Below are 21,670 nucleotides of genomic sequence, written 5' to 3'. Positions count from 1 at the left end.
GAATTTTTGCTATTTCCTTATTTAAAAAAAAATTGAATTTACTATCTAATTTAGTCAGTTTTTATTTTGTGATTTCTATTCTAGCACTGAAATTTAATTTCTAAGGCTTATGACATTTGCTGGAAGCCTGGCCTGGGCAGGTTCGTTTAGTGGTTAGTACTTTTCTCATTCCTTGAAAGTCACCTGGCACTTCCTAGTTAAAAGTTTCTGTGACTCCCAGGCATGAGTAGTTATTAAAAAAAAATTTTTTTTAAAGAAGAAAAAGAAGTAGATTATATATCTTGAAATCCAGGAGCTATAAAATTTGAAGTCATCAAATGTTATCAGTGAGGTAAAGCTTATTGAAATTAAGGACGTTCCCCACCTGGAGCTGCCAGACACAGCAGGGACACCGGTGGGCTTGCGAGCCATCTGCTGGTTCGCGGCACTCTGTGGGTGTGCACTCCTGTCCGTGTCCTTTCCTTCAATGTGAGTTGACGCACATCTATTTGTTCAAGGGGCCTGAGAAGCTGACAGTCTTGTTTAGTGCTGGTGACAGGTGGGTGATCACAAGTGCACTCATTTTGGGACACTGCCAAGCCTCTGGTACGAATGTTTTCTACCACATCTTCCATCATCGATGTAAAAAAAAAACAAAAAAAACCCTACAACCAGAAGGATGCATCTTTCTTTTGAAAAAAGGCAAAAATTGAAAGTTTCAAGACTGATCAAGATACACTTGGGTATTGCTTAACTCTAAGCTATGAATGAATGTCACTGACTTCTCTCACAGGAACACCACCGGTGTGCCACCAAGGACCCTTACCTCAAACTCCACTTTCTCCATTAGAAGAATTAAGGAACTCAATTCAGAAATAATATCACATCCCGCATTTTATTCAATTCCATATGACAAAAATAGTAACCTAGACTAAGACATCCATTTCAATCAGTAGATGTGTCAAGCCACAAGATTTAATAATAAAAAATATTGGATCTAGGTAACAATTCCCAGCTGGTTCAGGGAGGCCCCGAGCCCTACATGGTGTTATAATATAAAAATAGTGTCTCTCTTCACCATGCAGAGAGGGACGACATGGCCCTGAACACAGGGTGGGTCCGTCTCACCGTACCTCCATCAGCCATCTTATTTACAGCACTTTACATTTTTCTTTTCTTAAGTTATATACACATCCTTTTGGGAGAAGGAGAATACTACATGGTACCAAATACTAACAACAACAAAAAAAAACACCCCAGAAAAGACACAGGTAAATAAAAACACTGAACTGCTGGAACACAGCAACATGAAGCCACCTCAGTTTTCTTTTTCCAATGTTTGAAACCCCTGTTCAGTCGTCCCACAAGAAGCGATGGTGTGACAGGGGGCAGTCACAGTACATCACTGTGGACAACAGTTGTAGAGTTCAACGTTTATTTCCAATAGACATAAACAGCTAATGCGTCTTTGAAACTCTTTTTGTTAATGACACGCTGGCAGAAATAGCCCATCCTCTTACAATGATTTCTGTTGTTGCTGTGGTTGTGTTTCTGTCTCAACCGAGATTTCATCATCTGATTCTTTCTTGGGGGACACATGCTCCTCGCACTGCTACCCAGCTGCCCAGTGTCTCCAGAACGATCTTGCTGTGGGAAGTTCATAGTGTCAGATTCCAGCAGGCCTGCAATGCACGAAAATGAGGTAGTACACACAAACACTGTACCCAGGCTCGAGTCACAGCCAGCTCTGGCTGTTCTCCCCACGAGGCATGACCGTGACACAGGCGTCAGCAGAAGATTGTATTCTGAATAATCAGAGGACATTGTGCTTAGCTTTCATCTGAGAAGATAATAAATCAGGAACTCAGAAAATTTCAAAGTTATGTACTGCCAGACACCTGTGATCTGATTTATTGTACTAAATGGCCAGAGCCACGAGCAGTCTGAATCCTGTGAGTGGTGTGTGAGAAAGAGAACAGCTCATGCTCAAGTCTCACCTGGGCCACGTGCCTTGCTTCTCTCCTGGCTCGTGGTGACGCCACAGTCCTAAGGTTGATTCATCCAAGTTTTATTAGAGGTGGTCACAGTTTTTAAATGGACTTTATAGAAAAGTTAAATAAATCATTTAATTTAAGAAATGGCAGGCCCTACTTTACAGAGGAGCTGACAAGTCTTGGTGGCTTTCCTGTTTAAGTAGCATAGATTTCTCATATTGTCTGACCTTAAGACAAAACAAGAAACTAAGTGTTTTTTTCATTTTCCTTAAACTGAAGAAGTATTTATAAAATACTTTACATTTTTTAAATTTTCAAATTATAGACAAACCTCCCTAATACAAAATACTAAAAGTGCAATATTATAAATTAAGAGTTTGCAACCACAGTATACAAACATTACCTTTTTATTGTACAGCTTTGATAATGTGAAATATTTTCTCACAACTGTTTATAATGTTGTGAATAATTTAAGTTGATGTTTGTCTGTAACTTGTCTCCCAATCATTGGGCTACAGACCACACTAGAAACAACTGTCCACATAGCAGCTATAAACATTTAAATTAAAAAAAAAAAAAGAGCTTTTTACTGACAGGTATTTGCACACAAAAAGCATGCTATCTTTCCCAATAAACTTCACAATTCTGCCTGCATTGAAATAATCCACTTATTTATAGTAAAACAAACTTGCTTTAAAAAAAAAAAAAATCACATAGCCAGATGTATTCTGCAGTACAAAAGCTTCATTTAAGTTTGGGGTCTTATAGTGTCTGTTACCCGCATAATCTTAACATTATAAATACTACAGACAAAGATACTGTCATAATACACAGCATTGGGAGGACTAAACCACTTTGTTAAGATGAAGAGTTCTATTAATTAAAAGCAGAGTTCAAGTTTTCTAAATGGTGCGAACAAAGCCGCTGAGCAAGCGGGTACTGCAGGGGACACCCTCTCTCCTTGCAGGGGTCACTCAGCTGTAGGAGAAGCAGAGTAGATGGGTCTGAGCCCTTTCTGTTCCTAAGGCAGTTTTCCAGCATTTCTTTCGACTGAGATATATTTAAAAGGTTGCAGGGTTCTCAGGGACAGTCGAACCCACTGTTGAGGGGAGTGACTTTTCAGCAGCCACAAGGCAGAAATATTTTCTGCTGTAGGTAAAATTTTAGTGGGAATCTAGGCAAGAAGGGTCAGAAGCCTGATGCTCAAACTTCAGAACCACTGACACCGGATAGAACAGGTGGTCAAGTCATGGTGTGTTCGGCTAGTTGATGCCGATCTCCTTGTTATCCTCAATGAACCTCGTGAACGGGCGGCTGGCTGCTGTGTCTGAGCTCGCCTTGTCCAAGCTGACAAGGGGTGGGCTGTTGCCGGTGCGTGCTTTGTCCATCCCACTGGCCATGGTCCCCAAGGGGGGGATGGCGCTTCCCCCCAGACTTACGGGGAGCTGGGGGATGCCCCCATTCTGGATAACAGAGATCTCATTGTTCTTCATAGCCAGCCCATTTGTGATGGCTGCAGCATACTGGTTCCAAAAGCTGGGGTCGACGTTCATTGCCCGAGCTGCCAGATCCTTCTGGAACATTTCCGAGAACTTCAGGGCATCACCCCCTAGCAGTGCCATGGGGTTCTCCACTGAGAGGCGGCGGCCACGGCGGGCAGGGGCATTATTCCACATGTGTGTCCCCATGTGCACCTGTAAGAGACACGGAGAGACAGCTCACAAGTAAGTGAGTCCAGGCACTGGAGGCGAAGCTGTCCTCTTCCTACAGATTCTCAAGCACCAACCCACCCCAAGCACATGTGAGGACAAGGGAGCTTCAGGGAGCCTTTCTGAGCACTTGATACTCAGATAGGGAACCTTCCATTTCACAGAATACAAAAAGCAAAGTCAGCATATGTCAGTTAAAGAAAACACTCTCTTCATGGGACACACTTGATAGAATAACTTTTTCCTAAGGTGTAAAACCCATCGGGCCACCCAGAAAATGTTCTAGAGCTCCAAGGGTCAAAGTCTTACCCCACTGCCTCAGCTGAGCCGTGGCTCTCCTCAGCACTCTCACCACACCCCCTAAATCTTCTAATGCTTGAACTCTTTGCATCTCTCCTCAAACAAGAAAAAAACATTAATTCTAAAGCATCCCAGGGCCCCCTGCGGCAGCAGACCCCCAGCGGCTTTCTTCCCATTGACAAACACCTGTATGGAGTCCACAGGTATCAATCTTTTGACAGCAGAAGAGGCCGCTGAGGCCCAGACAGGCTGGCTGCACAAACACATACTTTGCAAAGGATGGAAACAGCCTGCCAACCTGAGCCGGTGAAAAAGGATAGGCCTGGGGGTGTCACGCTGCCTCTCCTCCAACTTCCCACCTTCCCAGAATGCGCAGTCTTGCTGGGATCTCACTCATGACTCGGCACAGTGGCTGCTCCTCCCTGCCCTCACCAGGGAGCGCCTTGTCCCTCCAGCAGCCACATGGGCAGGACAGAGCCCTCTACAAGTCACTGAGCATGCCTCATCCTTGCATTATTCGTATGATGTGTGAGTACTAAAGGCTGAGTTAACTTGGTATTAAATTCAAGAGAGCCGACTCACCTCTCCATCCCATCACATGCAGGGCTGCACAAGCCCCTTGGAAAGGAGAGGCCAAGACTTGCGTCTCACAGCCACTTAATAGGATGCCACCGCAAAAGTGTGTATGCACATATGCATTTGAATACACACACCCTATGCTATGTGTGTACGAATATACTACACACTCAAATGCCACCCTTGCACACACGCACACATACATGACCCATACACACGGTATATCATGCACACACACCACACACATGTTACACACTCACACCCACGGTGCCCCATCCCTCAGCCAAAAGCAGGACCCTACTGGTGCATCTAAGGCAGGTGGTGGAGATGGCCATCCATGGGAGGGACCTTGGTGGCTTTGGCAGCCATGGCAGCTGTGGCAGCCTGGGCCTGCCATGCCCTTACCTTGAGGTTGCCCTTGGTGGTGAAGGCCCTGCCGCAGATGGTGCAGCCGAATGGTTTCTCTCCAGTGTGGGTTCGCTCGTGGATCTGCAGGGCGCTGGCTGAGGAGAAGGTCTTCCCGCAGGACTGGCAGTTGTGCTGCTTGGGTGTCCGGCGTGGCGGGGGGGCCAGCATGGATGTGAGGCCCGGGCTCATCACTGTCTGAGGCCCTGCGGGGACCTGGACTCCCGCTGGCAGCGGTGGGCCCTCGCCCAGTGCGATGGCCTTGTTGTGGCCGTTCACCTCCATTTTGATCAGGGGCGCAGAGCTGGAGACCAGGCTAGGAGTGCTTTGGCTGGGACCTAGAGCAAAGTTGGGGTCAAACACCTGAGAAGGCAGCTCTTTCAATCTGTGCGTCAACAAGTGCTGTTTTAAATTACCCATAGTGGAGCACCCGCGCCCGCAGGCCGCGCAGACAAAGGGCCTCTCCTTGGTATGGCTGCGGAGGTGGATCGCCAGCGCGCTCTTGCAAGCAAAAGGCTTGCCACAGACACCACACACAGTGCTCGGACACTTACCCCGCTCTCTGCTCAGGAACAGCAGGCTGAAGGGGGCTTCCTCCTTGATGGCTGGCCGGCAGGGAGGGCCAGCTGTCAGGTCCAGGGCACCTCCGTTTCCTGGGACTGGGGATGGGCTGTCTGGCCTTTCAGTCTTGAGGACCATCTCCTGTGGGTCTTCCTGGGCGCCCGGGCCTGGAGACTTGGAACGGAAGCTCTCCCCGTTGCTGTTGGCAGGGGACAGCGGCTGTGAGGACGAGGACTCGGACAGCGCAGGGCTGCCAGCACTGTGGCTCTCCAGGTCGCCTACAGCAGACGAGGAGTCGTTGCTCAAGTGGTCACTCTCCCCTGACCCGTTTTCCACGGACTTCAGACCGGTCAGCTGTTGGCAGTTCATGACCGAGTCCATCATCTTCATCTGGTTCTCCAGGGCAGCGATGCTGGAGATGACAGAGGGCGGCGAGGGTGGGCAGGACCCTGCGAAGGACAGCAGCGGTTTGGCGGCGTCACTGGCCGAGTCCTTCAGCTCCGCGTCCTCCTCCATGGAGTTGTCGTCCAGGTCGTCGTCGTAGCCGCTCAGGGTCTCCGTGCTCTTCTCGTCGCAGGCGAGCTCCGAGTCCATGGTGTCATGGAAGCCCTCGGGCAGCGGCGTGTTGGGGATCTGCCCGCCCATGTGCATGCGGATGTGCTGCTGCAGGACCACGGCGTTGGTGAACTTCTTCTGGCAGATGGGGCAGGAGTGCTGCACGCGCAGGGGCGGCTTGGCGCGGTGCACGCCGAAGTGCGTCTTCAGGTTGCCTTTGGTGGTGAAGGCGCGGCCGCAGATCTTGCACTTGAACGGCCTCTCCCCGGTGTGCGTCCGGTAGTGCATCTTGAGCGCGCTCTGGCAGCTCAGCACGCGATGGCAGATGACGCACTGGTTCGGGTCCGTCATCTTCTTGTCGATGTTCTCCACTAGCTGCTGCAGCTTCGAGGTCTCCGACGTCTGCATGGAGTCCAGCAGCCCCCCGAAAGGGAACTGCGCCTTGAACTGGTCGGAGACCGCGGGGAGCCCGGGGCTGCCCAGGCTAGCAGACACGCTGTCCGCGGCTGGGCCGGCCGCGCTGGCGGTGGACGTAGGTGCGGAGCTGGCCGGGGCTCCGGCGGGGGCGTCACCTGCCCTCGCGGCGGTGCCCGGCAGGCCCAGCGGCTCCGTCTTGGTCAGAGACGCGCTGAGCAGCGGCTGCGGGGACTCAGCAGCCACGAGGATGCCTGACTCAGGGTTGTTGAGGCCAGGGGACAAGGAGGTGCACTCGCTGGAGGCGGGGGAGGGCCTCTGCGGGGAGCGGCTGGCGGGGGTGACGCTAGGGGAGTCGGCATAGCCATGGGCGCCCTGGACTGTGGGAGGCAGCTGCAGCCCCACCGAGGTGGGCACCGTGGGCAGCACGGGCTTGCTGTCCAGCCAGGTGGTCACAGGCTTCTCCGGGGGCAGCGACATGCCGTAGGGGATCCCCGAGCAGGTGGGCACGTTGTCGAGGTACTCTGGGACGGGGTAGGGGTTCATCTGGATGTGGGGGTACTTTTCCTTGTGCCTCTGGAAGTGCACCTTCAGGTTGCCTTTGGTCGAGAAGCGGTTTCCGCAGATGTTGCACTTGAAGGGGCGCTCGCCCGTGTGCGAGCGCAGGTGGATCTGCAGCGCGCTGTCGCTGCCGAAGACCTTGGCGCAGAACCTGCACTTGTGCTTGAAGAAGGGGTCCTCGGCGCTGGCCTTGGGCTCGAACACCGACACGTTGGGGGGTTTACCCTTGCGATGCTTCATAAGGGCTGACAGGGGGTCCAGGGCATTGGCCGTGGCTGCGATGCTGACCAGCGGGTTGGGGAAGATGACGCTGCTCGAGGAGGTGTGAGGTAGAAGTGAGCTTGGCAGGCTGGGGGCCGATCCCGGTGGTGGCGGTGCGGGGCCCAGGGCCGGGGGCGTGGTGGCGTTCGGGGATTGCGGGGCGCCGGGGCCTGGGGCGGTGCTGGGGGCCACGGGTGCGCCAGGCTCTGGGGGCACCGCAGGGCCGCCGGGGGTACTGGCACCCGATGTGGGCCGTGGCAGGGGCTGTGGGCCCTCGAAGGCCGCGGGGGCGGCGGTGCCGGGGTTGGCGGCTGAGAGCGGCAGGGCGGGGGCCCCAGCTAGCCCGGGCAGCTGGCTGGAGGCTGGCGCAGGCGTGCTTGGGGCCGCAGCGGGGCTGAGTGAGGGACGCAGGGGCTGGCGGTGCATCAGGGCCACCTGGCTGCGGATCTGCTCGATGAGCTGCAGCTGGTGGATCTGCTGCTGCTGCAGGGCCAGGAGCTGCTCCAGGATCATGGGCACCGCCGCCGCAGCCACGCCGCCACCGGCGCCTGCGCCGCCTGCCACCCGTGCGCCCTGGGAGAACTGTGCCACCGCCACCTTGGTGCTGAGCAGCGTCTCCAGCGTCACGTTGGTGCTGGGCATGCTGTATGCGGGTGCGGGCGCCGGGGTGGGCGCGGGCCGGGCCGCGCTCGGGGCGCCGGGGCCGGCACAGCCCTGCTCCGCCGGGGGCTGCACGTCCATGGGCTCGGCGTCCGCTGCCTCCGCCGCCGCCTCGCGGGCCTCCCTGCCGGCCGGCCGCGCCTCGCCCTCCGCGCCCTCCTCCTCGGCGGCCTCGCTCTCCGTGTGCTCGCTGGGGGAGCTGGCCGGAGACGCTTCGGGGAAGTCCTCGGAGGGCGGCGCGGGCTCATCGTCCTGCACGATCAGCACCGGTGGGTTCTTGGTGCAGCTCTGCTTGTGCTGCAGCAGGTCGGCCCACTTGAAGAACTCTGCGCAGCAGTGCTCACACACGCTGGTCTGCTCACCGCCGCGGGCCTCGGGGCCGCCGTCCGCCGCCTCCGCGCGGTCCCCGGGGGCGCCTGGAAAAGGAGAGAGCCGTGAGCCGGGCGCACGCTGCCCGCCGCCGCCTCCGAGTTTTCGCATCAGAGTAAAATCAATATTTTTTATTTTGTACAAATTACCCCCACTTCAACGCTTCTGCCGCCCCAGTGTGTGCATTCTGCGACTCTCTAGCTGGCTAATCATTTTCTTCGCAGAATCCATCAAATTATGAGGCCCTATCAGGGGTGGATACCGCTGCTAATGACATTCCATAGACGCCATCGATTCCCGATACCCTCATACAATCCGCGGCCGCCCTGTCTGCCGCGCACAAAGCCAGCCTTCGATGGGCTCATTAGGGTCCCGTTACTATCGGGCGTCCTTATTTCCAGCAAAATTAGAGATGCCTTTGCCAGAACACTTAACATTGCTAAACTAATCTGTAACCTTTCAAACTCACGTCGGCTCCTGACGCTGTGGCGGGGGTGGTCTCGGACCTGGAGATGTACGATACAGCGAGTAGATATTACAGGTTGAATGTGATTCTACAGAACCTTTGAAATCAATAGGCATTCATTTCATGTAAGAAACTTCGGCTAAACACTTTCATTTATAAATGCAACATACAAAATACAAGCACCTTTTTGCATCTGCCTAGAACCCCCCCCCCAGGAGCGTGCCAATCCAGTATCTTTTTATGATCTATTTTATTGGCAAGTTCTAAACTATAGAAATGTATCCTACAGTTTAGATAGGGTACATTTCTACAGTTTACAACTTGCCAAATAAATATCAATATAGTCAAGGCCTAAAATTAATCATGTTTAATACAATTAATTGGCTGTCAGATGCAATATTTCTTGGCAAAATGAAGTAAAATTACATGTTATTGTTATTAGCCAATAGAGTTCAGTGGTTTGCTAACAAACTAGAAATTATATATTTAAAGTTCATTTATGTTGACATGTTTAACATGAGAATGTTGTAGCCAGACACACTTTTTGTACCTATTTTCATCTATTCTCATGGAAAGACTTAGCAAATTATATGCTTGTGCCATAGTGGAAAACCCTCTAATTGGTTACACATGTTTAATTACTGTCGCAGGCAGCCACTTCCTCTGTCTCCCCTAACCCTCTTGTGCCGAATAACAACCACGTTTAATGAACAACTCTAATTCACACCTGATCAAATAAATAGCTACACAGGAAGGAGGAATCAAGAGACGATGGCATTTCTAGCTCCTGGTTTTGGGGTAGTTGGGGTGAAAAGTAATTCCCGATAATTACCCAGGCTCTGTGTGATAGCCTGGATATCAGTGACTCATATTGAAACCACCTTTTGTCAATTTATGGATGGAATGATAGTTCCGAGTCAGTTTGCACCAGGAGAGTGACCAATGTAAGTCAGCTTTGTTAAACACACACAGTCGAGTGTGAGAACAAAACATCCTCAAGTCTGTGTCCCCAAAATAATTTACTGTTACAACATTAACAAATGTATCTGCTAAAAATTAAAAGTGTTTTCTTTTGATAATAAAGAATAATTCAGCACTGAGTTCAATAGAGAAATCTAATTTAAAAATATCCTGTAAAAACACACAGTTCCTCTACTGGAAAAGAAAAGTATTTTTTAAGGCCTGTCTGTGACTCTCTGTGAAGCCATTATATCTGGGTAATTTATACATGCCTTTAAAAAATTATTAGCAGGGTTCAATTAGCATTTTTTTAACTGGCTAACCCATTTGACAAGGAAAAGAAGTTAGAGCTTGCAGCCCATAAAGCCTGCTGGACTTTTAAACTAAATTCAGTGTGGAGATCAGACTGCACTCAGAGTCTCCTTACTGTGTGGAGGAAGGGCTGTAGGGAGTGTCTGTAATGAAGGTGACCAGGGCTGGACGCAAAGGCACAGCTGATTAATGCTGCAGATAGCACATTAAAGCAATAAACACTCAGTACTCGACTTTGCTCCATCCATGCAAAATCTAATTTTAAGCCTGTTCAGGTTATGGAATAAGGAAAAAATTAAAGGCCTTAAATCTTCCCATAAATGATTTAATGATAAGAAATAAAAATGATCTCAAATTCTAATCATGTATTTTAAAGATATCACAAAAATGCAAAGAATTTCTACTTTAAATTTCTTTTTAACAATGGAATGTTCTGCAGATCTCCATATTAAAAAAAACTAAGTGGCCATTAAAGTTTTTCTGCATTAAGCCATCAAATATCTATATAAAAACTATTATAACTAATCAAGAGAATGTTTAAAAAGTTGTTTTCCAACATTTTGAAGCTATGATATAAAATGCATGATTTTTAATACTTTTTTAAAAAGGAAGACCTCAAGAATTAAATATTAATTTCTTGAAATATTTTCAACACTTAACTCTTTGGAAGAGATAAAGTGTCTAACTTATATGGCATACAGAAACTTTTATACAGTATATAAATTTGAAATTTTATGTGGTATGTATCTTATTAAAAGAATACTTTTTCTTTATAGAGAGTATGTACTAGGAACAGTTCACTGAAAATATGCTTTAAGGGTAGGCTGACTTCTTAATTCTTTTTTGCAGTTTTTTTTGGCCAGGGCTGGGCTTGAACCCACCACCACACCCCCCACACCCCCGCATATGGGGCCAGTGCCCTACTCCTTGAGCCACAGGCACTGCCCCAGGGTAGGCTGACTTCTGGATCATTTAAAAGGAGTTCAGTGTTGAAAGAATTAACTTATACACTGTAAATACACTGTATCTTTAGAAACGAACACTGCCCAAATTTTCTTGGTAACACATGACATAGAGAAATACCACTTTTGCCTTTCACAAAGATCTTATGGTTTTTTCCAAAGGTCTTGACCCAAATTTCTATTTATCTTAATGACTTGCATTTTTACATTCCCATTAGTTTTATATGTTAAATATTTTTATGGTTCACTTCAAAATTTAGGGATGTTGAGAAGTGTTCCCATAGGTAATTTCATTTTTATTTTTTACATTGGTAGGTTTGCTAAATTATAAGTTTTTGTCAATCATAGAACTGTGTGTAGAATATTTAAGTACCTTCTGTCAAATAAGTCATTTTGTTTAAAGCAATTAAATATACATGATAATAACCTTAATCCAAAGCAGATATTCTTGTGAAAGTGAAATAATCTTCTACTTACATTCCTTTAAAGTTTAAGAAGGAAATTGTGTAAAAAAATGGCATTCTGACCATTAGGACCTGTTAACAGTTTAGGAAGCAGATAATTGTTGGAGAGAAGCAAAGCTCATCCTATGTTTGATTTTGACTAAAACATATCTTAAAAACTACAATTAGTGAAGGAAAAAATTCTTTAACACAATTTAGATTTTTTTCTTTTCTTTTCTTTTTTTTAATTTAGATTGGGGCAAGTAAGTTAGAAGTGCCCGTATAATATCCATCAGCACCTGTATAAAAACACCAGTCGTACATTTCCTTCCACTGTTTCTCATGTGCTCAGTCTATGACTGTTTCACTGTCAAAATCTGAATGTCATCACGTTCCATACAAGTTACGGATAAGAACAAATTTCACAAGACGGTCTTTTGAATAAAAGGAATACAAGTAAAAAAACTCCAACATATCACACACAGGATTGAAATTTAGTCTGCAAACTTTAAGAATAAGCACTTCCGGCGGCGCCTGTGGCTCAGTGAGTAGGGCGCCGGCCCCATATGCCGAGGGTGGCGGGTTCAAACCCAGCCCCGGCCAAACTGCAACAAAAAAATAGCAGGGTGTTGTGGCGGGCGCCTGTAGTCCCAGCTGCTTGGGAGGCTGAGGCAAGAGAATCGTGTAAGCCCAAGAGTTAGAGGTTGCTGTGAGCTGTGTGACGCCACGGCACTCTACCCGAGGGCGGTACAGTGAGACTCTGTCTCTACAAAAAGAAAAAAAGGATAAGCACTTCCATTGAGTTGATTTGTAGGAAATAAAATGAACATATTTTCTAAGCACAGAAATCTATGAAGAGCAGGGAGACATTCCACTGACGTGCAGAACCAAAGTGCTGACTTCTGATGCATTCTGAACAGAGAGGAAAATAATGAAAACAAATTATTACAACTTGCCTCCCTGGCCCTTCTCCTTATGATGATTAAATGCACGTAGTACAGAGTGTATGTGCGAATACAGCATTCTTAACTTTTTTTAAATGCTTTTTCGTAACAAGAAAACCCATATGGGAAAAATTTTAACGTAGTTCCCAATGATATAATTTCTAAAGCTGTTTATTCTGCCATTGCTTAAAGACAATATTATATTAGATTCAAATGTATTTAACTATCTTTTAATGACACTCAACATTTTTAACTGGCCTTTATGCTCCAAAAAATAGAAGTTAGTACATCCATTAGTTAATATGGCCAAAATAATTTATTTTTTGTACACTGTTCAACAACTAAGAGATTTGAAACTGTAAATAGGCATGGGATTAAACTGTAATTAGGCAGGAGTTTTGCAGTGCACAAGGATTCTATCAGAACAAGTTAAGAAAATGCCGACCAATTCACCAAGGAGTATAGCTCAGCCAACACTCCTCCCTCCGTGGTGACAGCAGTATTTGGTCCAGACCACCCTGAGAAGCAGCACGCACATTTGCTGGCAGGCTTTCCGTTTGTGTGAAGAAGGCCCCAACGCTGCTCTGGGGTGACCCTCCTCTGCTGCCACACCTGACAGCCTCAGGGTGCCACACACTTGAGCTGCAGACTGGAAAGGCATTTTTGCAGTCCAGTTCTCAGCTATCCCAAGATTCACTGTTAAGGTTTCTCAGGGTTTCTAGTTATCACTGTTCATACATTCTGCAAGTTTTCTATGTTTCTCGGTCGTACTGAGACGGGGAAAAGTCCTACCCGCCATTTAGAGGAAATATCTAATAGAAAGGCAGTTTCAGAGATGATAGTTTTTTTTTTTTTAAATACATGCTTTTATCCCCCTACTAATAAATATACAGGGAATGTTTAACAAAAACATCCCTATTCTTAGGATCAACACTGTCAGTGTGAAGGAGTCCCTCAGACAGTTTTCCTGCCTTGTTACAGAATAGGTTAAGTATAGTGTTTTCATTGTCTTCTAAAAATGATGTATTGGAAGACAGGCAGAATTTTTAGCCTTGATGAAATTCTTAAAGCCACAAACAAAAAACATTATGGTAATATATATATATATATACACACATATATATATATATGAATACTTGATGTTATTTGATGAATACTTTTAATGTTTCTTTAAAAATTCCAAACTACAATTCTTAGCAAGGATTTTTTTTTAATTTTCTCTTTTCAAGGACAGTGGCTTGTCAAGAAGCCGACCACCTACAAAGTCCTAGTAAAATGGGCATTCTCTAATTTTGTTTGTTAACCTTGAAAGCTCACTTTTATTCTGTTCCATGTCTGCAAAATGGTTTTGATTCATTACAATTATCAAAAGGAGAAGCAAAACTTACTCATAAAGGAAAAGGATTTTCACTTCTCCACTTTAATTGGTAACTTTAGAACGTCACATGGATCTTCAGAAAAGTGAAACATAACTTTCTCCTTTGCTTTTCTGGACCTTAAAAATCTAGAAAGCATTTTTCAAGTTTTCCTAAATTGTTAGGGGACACTTATTTTCTTGCAAATTAATTCTTTTTAACTCCTTATGATAGCTTTGAATCCCATAAAGAAAGATGAATTATCACATACTGAGCCCAAGCTGTGAAACAGGAGGAGACAAATAGAGACCCCTACTGTGTTTAACAATGTAGAAGAAATTCCAGACGCAATAGAAAAATTTTCTGTCCGTTTCCCTAGACCTCAAAGCTTGTGTGCACGGCACTGAACGGTGGAGGGCACTCTTGCTTTGCTCAACCCCGACTCCGACCCGCACACTTCCGCGTGCCTACTCAGAGGCCCGCATCTCAAATTTGTTAAGTCATGACCACCTGTGGCACCCTTGCCAACTGTCTTCAGCTTAAAACATTTGTAGTTTTGAATCAGTGCGGTGACGCACAGGGAACAAGACGCTGTTTCCTGCATGCGTGTATGCAGATGAGAGCAGAACAGCACACACATTTGCTTTGACCATCTGCACCAATGCTGCACCAGAGGAGAGGTTTGTCACACTTCAGGGCCGCACAGTAGTTCTTTCACTGAGATGTTATTCTGCAACCACATCACTGTCTATGCCTACTTAAAAAATACACAAACTGAAATACGTCAGCCGAGGTAAACAATTTCAGTCAAAATTTGGTGAGAGGGTGAAAGCAAGGTATTGCCAAGTCACTTTTGGTGAAGATGCGTATGTTTTAAATTCAGAGGATGTGGTCTCACAGATTCAACATGTGAAATTAAACCTGGTATTGATGACATGCCTTCTTGGAAGTGTCTACCCAACTATCCTCTACGCATAGAAATAAATAAGCTGAACAACTGAGATGTACACATGCCCATGTTTTAATTGCCCTAGAAGGCAAGCGCCATCCTGGGTCCAGGGACAAGGCTAAGACAAACTGCTCATCCTTATACTTGGGGCTAGATGATTGAATCCTTTTCATTGTTTATCATCATGTCATGACACTGTTTCATTTCTGTAGGCAAAGTCTGCACATATGCAAAAAATTCATCCTGGAAAAACCACTGCCCTGGGTCACTGAAGCCAGTGACTTTACACGTGCACAAACCATACAACAGAATTATCACCCAGCACAGGGAAGGTCTCTCTGGAAAAAGAGGACCAGTGTGCCAATGAATTAAGACAAAGTGCCGTGGCACCTGCAGGGTTAATTAAACAGTTCAAGATGCAACAGCTACACAAAAGAAAGCCGTTTTCTCTTCTTTAAGAACTATAAACACTTGTGCTGAACTAGATGGGCGTTTGATAAGCTGAGCTGCACAGAGCAAGCTTGCGGGATCTCTAGTTAACACTCAGATTCGGTGTTAACACTTAACAGAACAGTGGTGAGCCCTGTTGCCAAGGTCAACAGCACAGATGCACTAATTGTATTATGAGCTTGACATCTAGTGGCCACCCCTGGCAGGGCAAAGCAGGCAAAGGTTAAATCAGCAAGGCTTGTCAAAGCTCTCCTAACTACCCACCTTCAGGGAGAGTCGCCGAAGCTGGTCAGCCCTCTGCAGCCCCACCTTTTCACAGACATCAGACAAAAAGGCTTTCTAGCTGAGCCGGCTGCTAATGCTTGCAGAGAATGCAAAGGGAGTAGGGATTTCAGATGGTAAGCATAACTAATCTGAAGGTGATTGAAAAAGACAGGCCCACAGAGGAAAATATTTAGACACCACACTGGCATCGGCAGACCCTGTTTGGTGGACACTGTCTCAGTCTTGAGAACTCTTCCCTTTAATTAAGAAACAAATCAATCTTAATCTCTAACATAAACAGACTATTCCATTATTTTATTACAATTAATATTTTACACTTTCTATAACTTGGCTTGTTTGCATGGAAATCACACAGTTAACCACATTTTAAATCATAATTGTTGAAGTTACAAGAAAAATCTAAGGTAGGATAAAAATAAAAGTTGTCTTAAAGTAATAGTAAAACACTCTGTTTTTACATAAATTTGATTTTATATGAAATGTGTAGCAAGTTAACATATACTATAATTACAAACCTGCTCCCCCAGGAGTAGAATTAGCTCACATCTTCATGAGACAAAGATAGGTCAGTCTTATTCTGGCAACTATTCAAGAAATTGTGTAGGAAAATAAAACTAATAAAAACAATTTTAAAATACCCCTTCCCATTATATTATTTTAAAAGTATGCTTCTAGAAACTATTTTGCAGCATTAAAAGATGGCACATAACCTCATTAGCAGTTAAAAAGATTTTTATTTTACTTGAATAAAAGACTGTGTTAATAACTTAAGAATGCTAAGTTCCAACTAATGGTCAGCGCACAGAATAGAAATCTTTTTTTATATCTTTGCTGAATCCCCCCAAAAGAAAACGTTCTTAGGGCTACCTGGAGATGAATGGCAAAGCTGCTTAGAGATTGCAGTTGAAAATGAAATTTGACCCACTTTTCCCATCATCTTGTATACAAAAAATAATCAGCTTGCTAAGTAATTCCTGCTGTTAGTCCATACCTCCTTCTTCTGGCTCTGAACAGATCTAAAAATATTGGATTGTACATATGGAAGTTTAAAATGTAATGTACATACAAATTCCCTAACTCTGTTACATAATCAGCTCTCCGAGGGTAGGAATTAATTGGTGTGTTTTTTTGTTCATCCCTGAAATGTGCATTTTAAAACAGGCCAACATTTTAAACATTATTTTTAAAAGAAATGTTTGCGAATTCTTCTCCTTTTTTCACCCTGGTTACTTACTTTTTTACCTTTCACGTTTCAGGGAAAACAATCTGCCTGTGACTGTTAAAAAGTGGCTTCTGCATTGTCCCTGTGGCATGCTGAATTGTAAATGTGTAGAGCTGAAGGCAAGCCATGCAGATAGAGATAAAAGAAAAAGATCCTTCAGCGAGTGCTGGTGGCCTCCTTCCCTTAATTTAAACACAGTCTGTGAATACCACGGGTAAATTCTTAAATCACATGCTCACCACATTTAAAAGGATTTTTAAGATAGCCATATACTATAGGTTGGCAGAAGATAAAAACACACTTTGAAGCAATTAGTGCTAACAAACAAAATACAGGATGGTAAATTGTTTTAAATTATAATATCCCTTTGTTCTTTCTTAAATACAAGTTTTCTAAGGACAGTAAAACACATCTTTCTTAAATTATGTTTTATATGATAAAGAATAGCAATATTAAATTTTTTAAAGTTCTTAAAAAAGTATAAGGTGAGTATAACTCTCACTGGAAGTTTTAATTAATTTTACTCAGAACAAAAATATCCAGCTAGCTCAAAGGATTTCATTTTGGTGGCATAAACTTAACTGAATCATAAGCTGCAAGATACTTCTAAAATAGGAATGAAATACTTTGGAAATTAGTAACTTCAGATTGTAAGTCTCAATGATCCTTAAAATAAATTTTTACAAAAGGATAACTGTAAAACTTCACATAAATCATCCTAAATCTTTCTCATTTTACAAATGTCATATTTCATTCCTATAGGGATAAGGTTTGGATAGCACCAAAGCTACAATCTTTTCATTGCTTACCTAAAACAAAAGCCTGAGAAATGTCATAATTCTTTTTAAAGAAATATATGCCTTTTCCTGTGAATAAATGTGACTGCATATTTGCCTCCCCTAAACAATTTTGCATATAATATTTGCTCTTCATGACATTAGCAACCGCCTTCAATTTTACTGCACCTAGGTGGACCTATTGCTTTAATTAATATGTCACGCCCAAAGTGGTACAAAGGAATTATTCAGTTTGTTCCTAAGACACTGTAAACTAACTTAGCTCATTTATAGCCTCATGCATGGTCAATTTATTTCCATTGCATTTAACAAAATTAAAATTTTAGGAGCTCTGATTCAGGTTGGATAATTTAGTTTCCACAACCATTTATCTTTAAAGAAACATTTTACTTATTTATCCTGGTAACAAGGAGAACCTCAGAGTAATATACATGTGAGCATTCCTTAACTTAGCAGGAAACAGAGTATCTTTTATGTTCCATGAACAATCTGCTTCAGAATAATTAAATCAGAAAGGACTTTAAAAAGATAGCTTGCCTAAACTCTCCTTAAAACATGGTTGGAAACACATTACTTAAGACTCTCCCCCCAGATAGGCTATTTTTGGCCTGTTGCAAAATATGATGAGGAACTGTAGCAATATCTTGATCACAACCCTGGGCTGTGAAAAGTACAGGCTCAACACAAACTTTAATTCTAGCACGAGTGAAAACCCTGAATAGGTTGCATCACTAAATAAATTCGAGCAACAACAAGGGGAATTCAAAATAGAACTTGTAAATAATTTACCCCCTCTTTGGTTTTCAAACATAGACTCTCCATATATCCCTCAACATGTTTACACGATTGAGTTCAGCGCGCTCACATTTCTGAAGTGAAATTAAAAATGAATAGCAGTGCCTGAGCTTGTTAATTGTTAAATACAAGGGGTTTTACTCTATTAATTAAAATATGCTTTAATAAAAGGAGACATTGCACATTTTGATAACGACCCGACAAAGCTGAGAAGTATTTACATTGTTGCATTTTGGGGCGGCTGTGAAAGCCGATTTTAAGCTATTCAGGAGCCACAATAATAAAGCTTTAACATTCCTCGCTGGGATGCAATGTAGTTCTTTTGAAGGAAAGACTGTCTCTCTCATTCGGCAGAAATAAATCCATTCATTTGATCATGTAGTCATTGAGGGCAATACAAAACAAACCAAGTGTGAGAAATTCTATGTGATGAAGTAAACAAAACAAAAAAAAATCCATTTCCATGACAAAAAGATTCTTTGTCCTTAATCTGCCCACCATATGCAAGCGTTTCTTTTTAGCATATCGCCGGTTCTAATCTCGGCTGACTCGGCTGCACGGATCAGGCGCCCTCACCTCCACGGCCACAAAAAGACCCCAACGAGTCCCCGAGGTTCTTTAATTCCCCAGCTCCCCGGCCGTGCCGGGGGCGTTTTCTCGCGTCCTCCACTCCACCGGTACATACCTGCTTCGCCCAACTTTACAACACCGTGAAAAACTCAACTCCTGTTCCTTCCAGACGTTCTGCTCCGAGAGAAAAGATTACTCTCTGCTCTACACAACTCACAACACGTTAATCACGCACGTCGGCCACCCTATTGTTTTTGAGGAACGCGTTACGTTCCGCGCGCGCTCTGCAGCAGGCTCGGGGTCCCCGCGCCCCCAGACCCCCCGGGCCCCCAGCGGGGCGCGCCGGCCCGGACGCCGAGTGCCTGTGCTTTCACCGGACTAGGCAGATTCGGGGTGCCCTAAACTTCAGGGTGCTACAGCTCAGCTTCCAAGAGTCCAAATCGTCCCCAGGCTCTAACTTTGGCGGCGCCGGCCGTTCGGTTTTGGATGTTTCCAGGAGAAAGTTCCTACCAGCGAAATGACTGCAAAGGTGCCTCCAGCGCCGGATTTCGGCGTATCCCAGAGAGCACGAAAAGGCCTAAGGGAAAAACTTGGAACCCACCACAAGCGTGCTGGGGCTCTCTGTCGCGTAAAGACCAGCCCCCCCCAACCCCCAGTGCCACAGCTGTCCTCCCCCGGCCCAATTCCCAAGTCGGCCATTAAGGGAAGGCCAAGACACATTTACTTTCCGCTCGCTTGGGAACGAGATCGTTGGATTTGTCCACGCGCTAGGACATCGCGAGGCTCGCGGCCCGCGGGTCACCGGGTAGGGGGCACAGGTGGGGTCGGGGAGGCGGCGTGGACCCCAGTGGGGGCCGGCTCCGAGAGCGCACTACCTGGGGCGCCGGGACTAGCTGCTCGGAACAAAGCTGGACAGGCGGCGATCTGCTGGGCCCTAGTCCAGCGGTAGGTGACCTCTGGACGCGTTCTCCGCCGCAACGCTAGCCTGGGGATCGCCAAGGCCGGCCCCAGCGTCCCATGGCGGAGAACCAGGGTGGGGGGTTCGGAGGCGCCGGCTTGAGGACCCCCTCCCGCCGCGAGCTCTGCGCTGTCCCCGAGCCGGCTGCGGCCTGGGCGTCTGCTCTCGCAGCTGCCCAACTCTGTGTAGCGGAGGCAAGTTTACTTCGCCCACAACTCTTTCCGCGGCCGCGCGCGCTCTCGGGCAGGGTATCCGAGTCCCCGCGGTCGGCCTGGCCCGGGGGCCAGGCGCGGCGCGGGCACTTGTTCGCGGCAAACAGGGAACTTTTTCTCATCCCGCGACGCGCGCTGCCGATCCCGCCTCCCGCGCTCCCCCAGCCCTGGTGCGCGCCCCAGACCCCCGACCACTCGATGTCCCAGCCCTCACCGTGCTCGGGAGCCCCGTCCGGCGGCGGCAGCTCCTCGTCCGACTTGAGGTGCTGTGGCTTGGCCTGCTTGCGCCGAGACATGCTGCTAGCGGCGCTCGGGCCCCACGCGGGGCAGCGGCATCAGCGGGGAGGCCGGCGGGGACGGCGCGGGGTGGGCGCGGGGCGGCCAGGCGGGCGCGGGGCGCTGGGCGCGGGGCGGCGGCGGCGGCTGCGCGGGCCGCGCATGGGGCTGAGCAATTAGGCTGGTGAATAATGCATGGCCATTAGCCCAGGGCCGCGCCGATTGGCTGGCCTCCAGCGGACTCCGGCGGCCTATGCAAATGAGGCCGCGCTCGCAATTAGCGGCCGCGCTGGCGAGGAGGGGCCGCGGCGCCCGCGGGACCTCGGCGCGCGCTGCCCAGCGCCGCCTCACATCGCGGGCTCCGGCGCCGCGCTCCTCGGCCGCCCCAGGTGCGGCTCCGGCGGGCCCCGGTGCGGCACCGGCCGCGGTGGCCGCCCTCCGCAGGGCGCAGGCAGCAAACTTTGGCGGCGTCCGCGCGGCGCCGTCTCCGCCGGCGCGCCAGGCTCGCCCCTTTATAGAGTGTCTGCGCCGCCGCCCGCGCCCCGCGCTGCGCCCCCCCGCCGCCGCCGGGCGGCCCCTCCCGGAGCGAGCGGCCGCGGGCAGGGCTCCGGCCCGGCGCCTTTGTCTCTCCCGGGCCGCTCCGGGGCCGCGCCTCCTGCACTCCAGACGCGCAGGGCCGGCCGGCCGCCTGGGCTCCTCGGCAGCAGGTCACGGCGCGGCTCAGCGCTGCGGCCCCGCTCTGGCTCAGGTGCCCCCTCTCTCCGGACCTTCTTTCCTGGCTCGAGTCCCCTCCGCGGACTCCCCCGGCGGCCGGCCCAGCTTGGAGGCTCACGGCCGGAGCAGAGCGGAGCGGAGTGCGCACGCCGGGGCGGCAGGACTTCGCCAAGACCAACTTTCCGGTTCGCAAGCGGCGCGGGCCGCGCGGCTCCTCCCCTCCCCTCCCCTCCCCTGCGTCCTCCTCCCCTCTTCTCCCCTTTCTCCCCGCCCCCCCAGTCCCCGGGCCCCACAGACTCTGGAGCTCCGGCCGCGGCCAACCGGGCCGCCTCGGCCCCCACGCCAGCCCGCCAGGCCTCTCTGACGCTGGTGGCTTCTTAAATGCAGGGCGGGGAGGGAACGGAGGGCCCTGGTGCCCCCTACCCCAATCTTCCCTTCCCAACGGGAACTGTGGCCCGAGCATCCGCAGCCTGGGTGCCTGCGGAGCGGGCAGCGAGCGCGATTGATAAGTTCCAACTCCACAAAAGTCCGGCGCACAGTCCACCGTGTCCTCGGATTGCTGGGTGACGTGGGGGGGTGGCAGGTGAGGGGGTGCGCACGTCTGGACCGGCCCCACACCCTCGGGCAGCTGGCGCGACGCGCTCCCAGCACACGCG

At 48.1% G+C, this 21,670-nt stretch overlaps 1 protein-coding gene across 1 annotated transcript; it reads right to left on the bottom strand.

The window, feature by feature from the left end:
* Positions 1 to 855: 855 nt before the first annotated feature.
* Positions 856 to 20,327, bottom strand: SALL3 (spalt like transcription factor 3). The gene is made up of 3 exons (XM_053571587.1): positions 20,239 to 20,327; positions 4,964 to 8,391; positions 856 to 3,667 (listed from the first exon to the last, which is right to left on the bottom strand). The coding sequence occupies exons 1-3, from the start codon at positions 20,318 to 20,320 to the stop codon at positions 3,236 to 3,238; spliced, it is 3,942 nt and encodes a 1,313-aa protein (XP_053427562.1). The 5' UTR covers positions 20,321 to 20,327; the 3' UTR covers positions 856 to 3,235.
* Positions 20,328 to 21,670: the final 1,343 nt, after the last annotated feature.

Source organism: Nycticebus coucang, chromosome 19 (genome assembly GCF_027406575.1).
Source record: "Nycticebus coucang isolate mNycCou1 chromosome 19, mNycCou1.pri, whole genome shotgun sequence".
Taxonomy (NCBI): Eukaryota; Metazoa; Chordata; class Mammalia; order Primates; family Lorisidae; genus Nycticebus; species Nycticebus coucang.
Note: the sequence above shows the minus strand (reverse complement) of the source record. Positions and strands in the feature narration are given on the sequence as shown.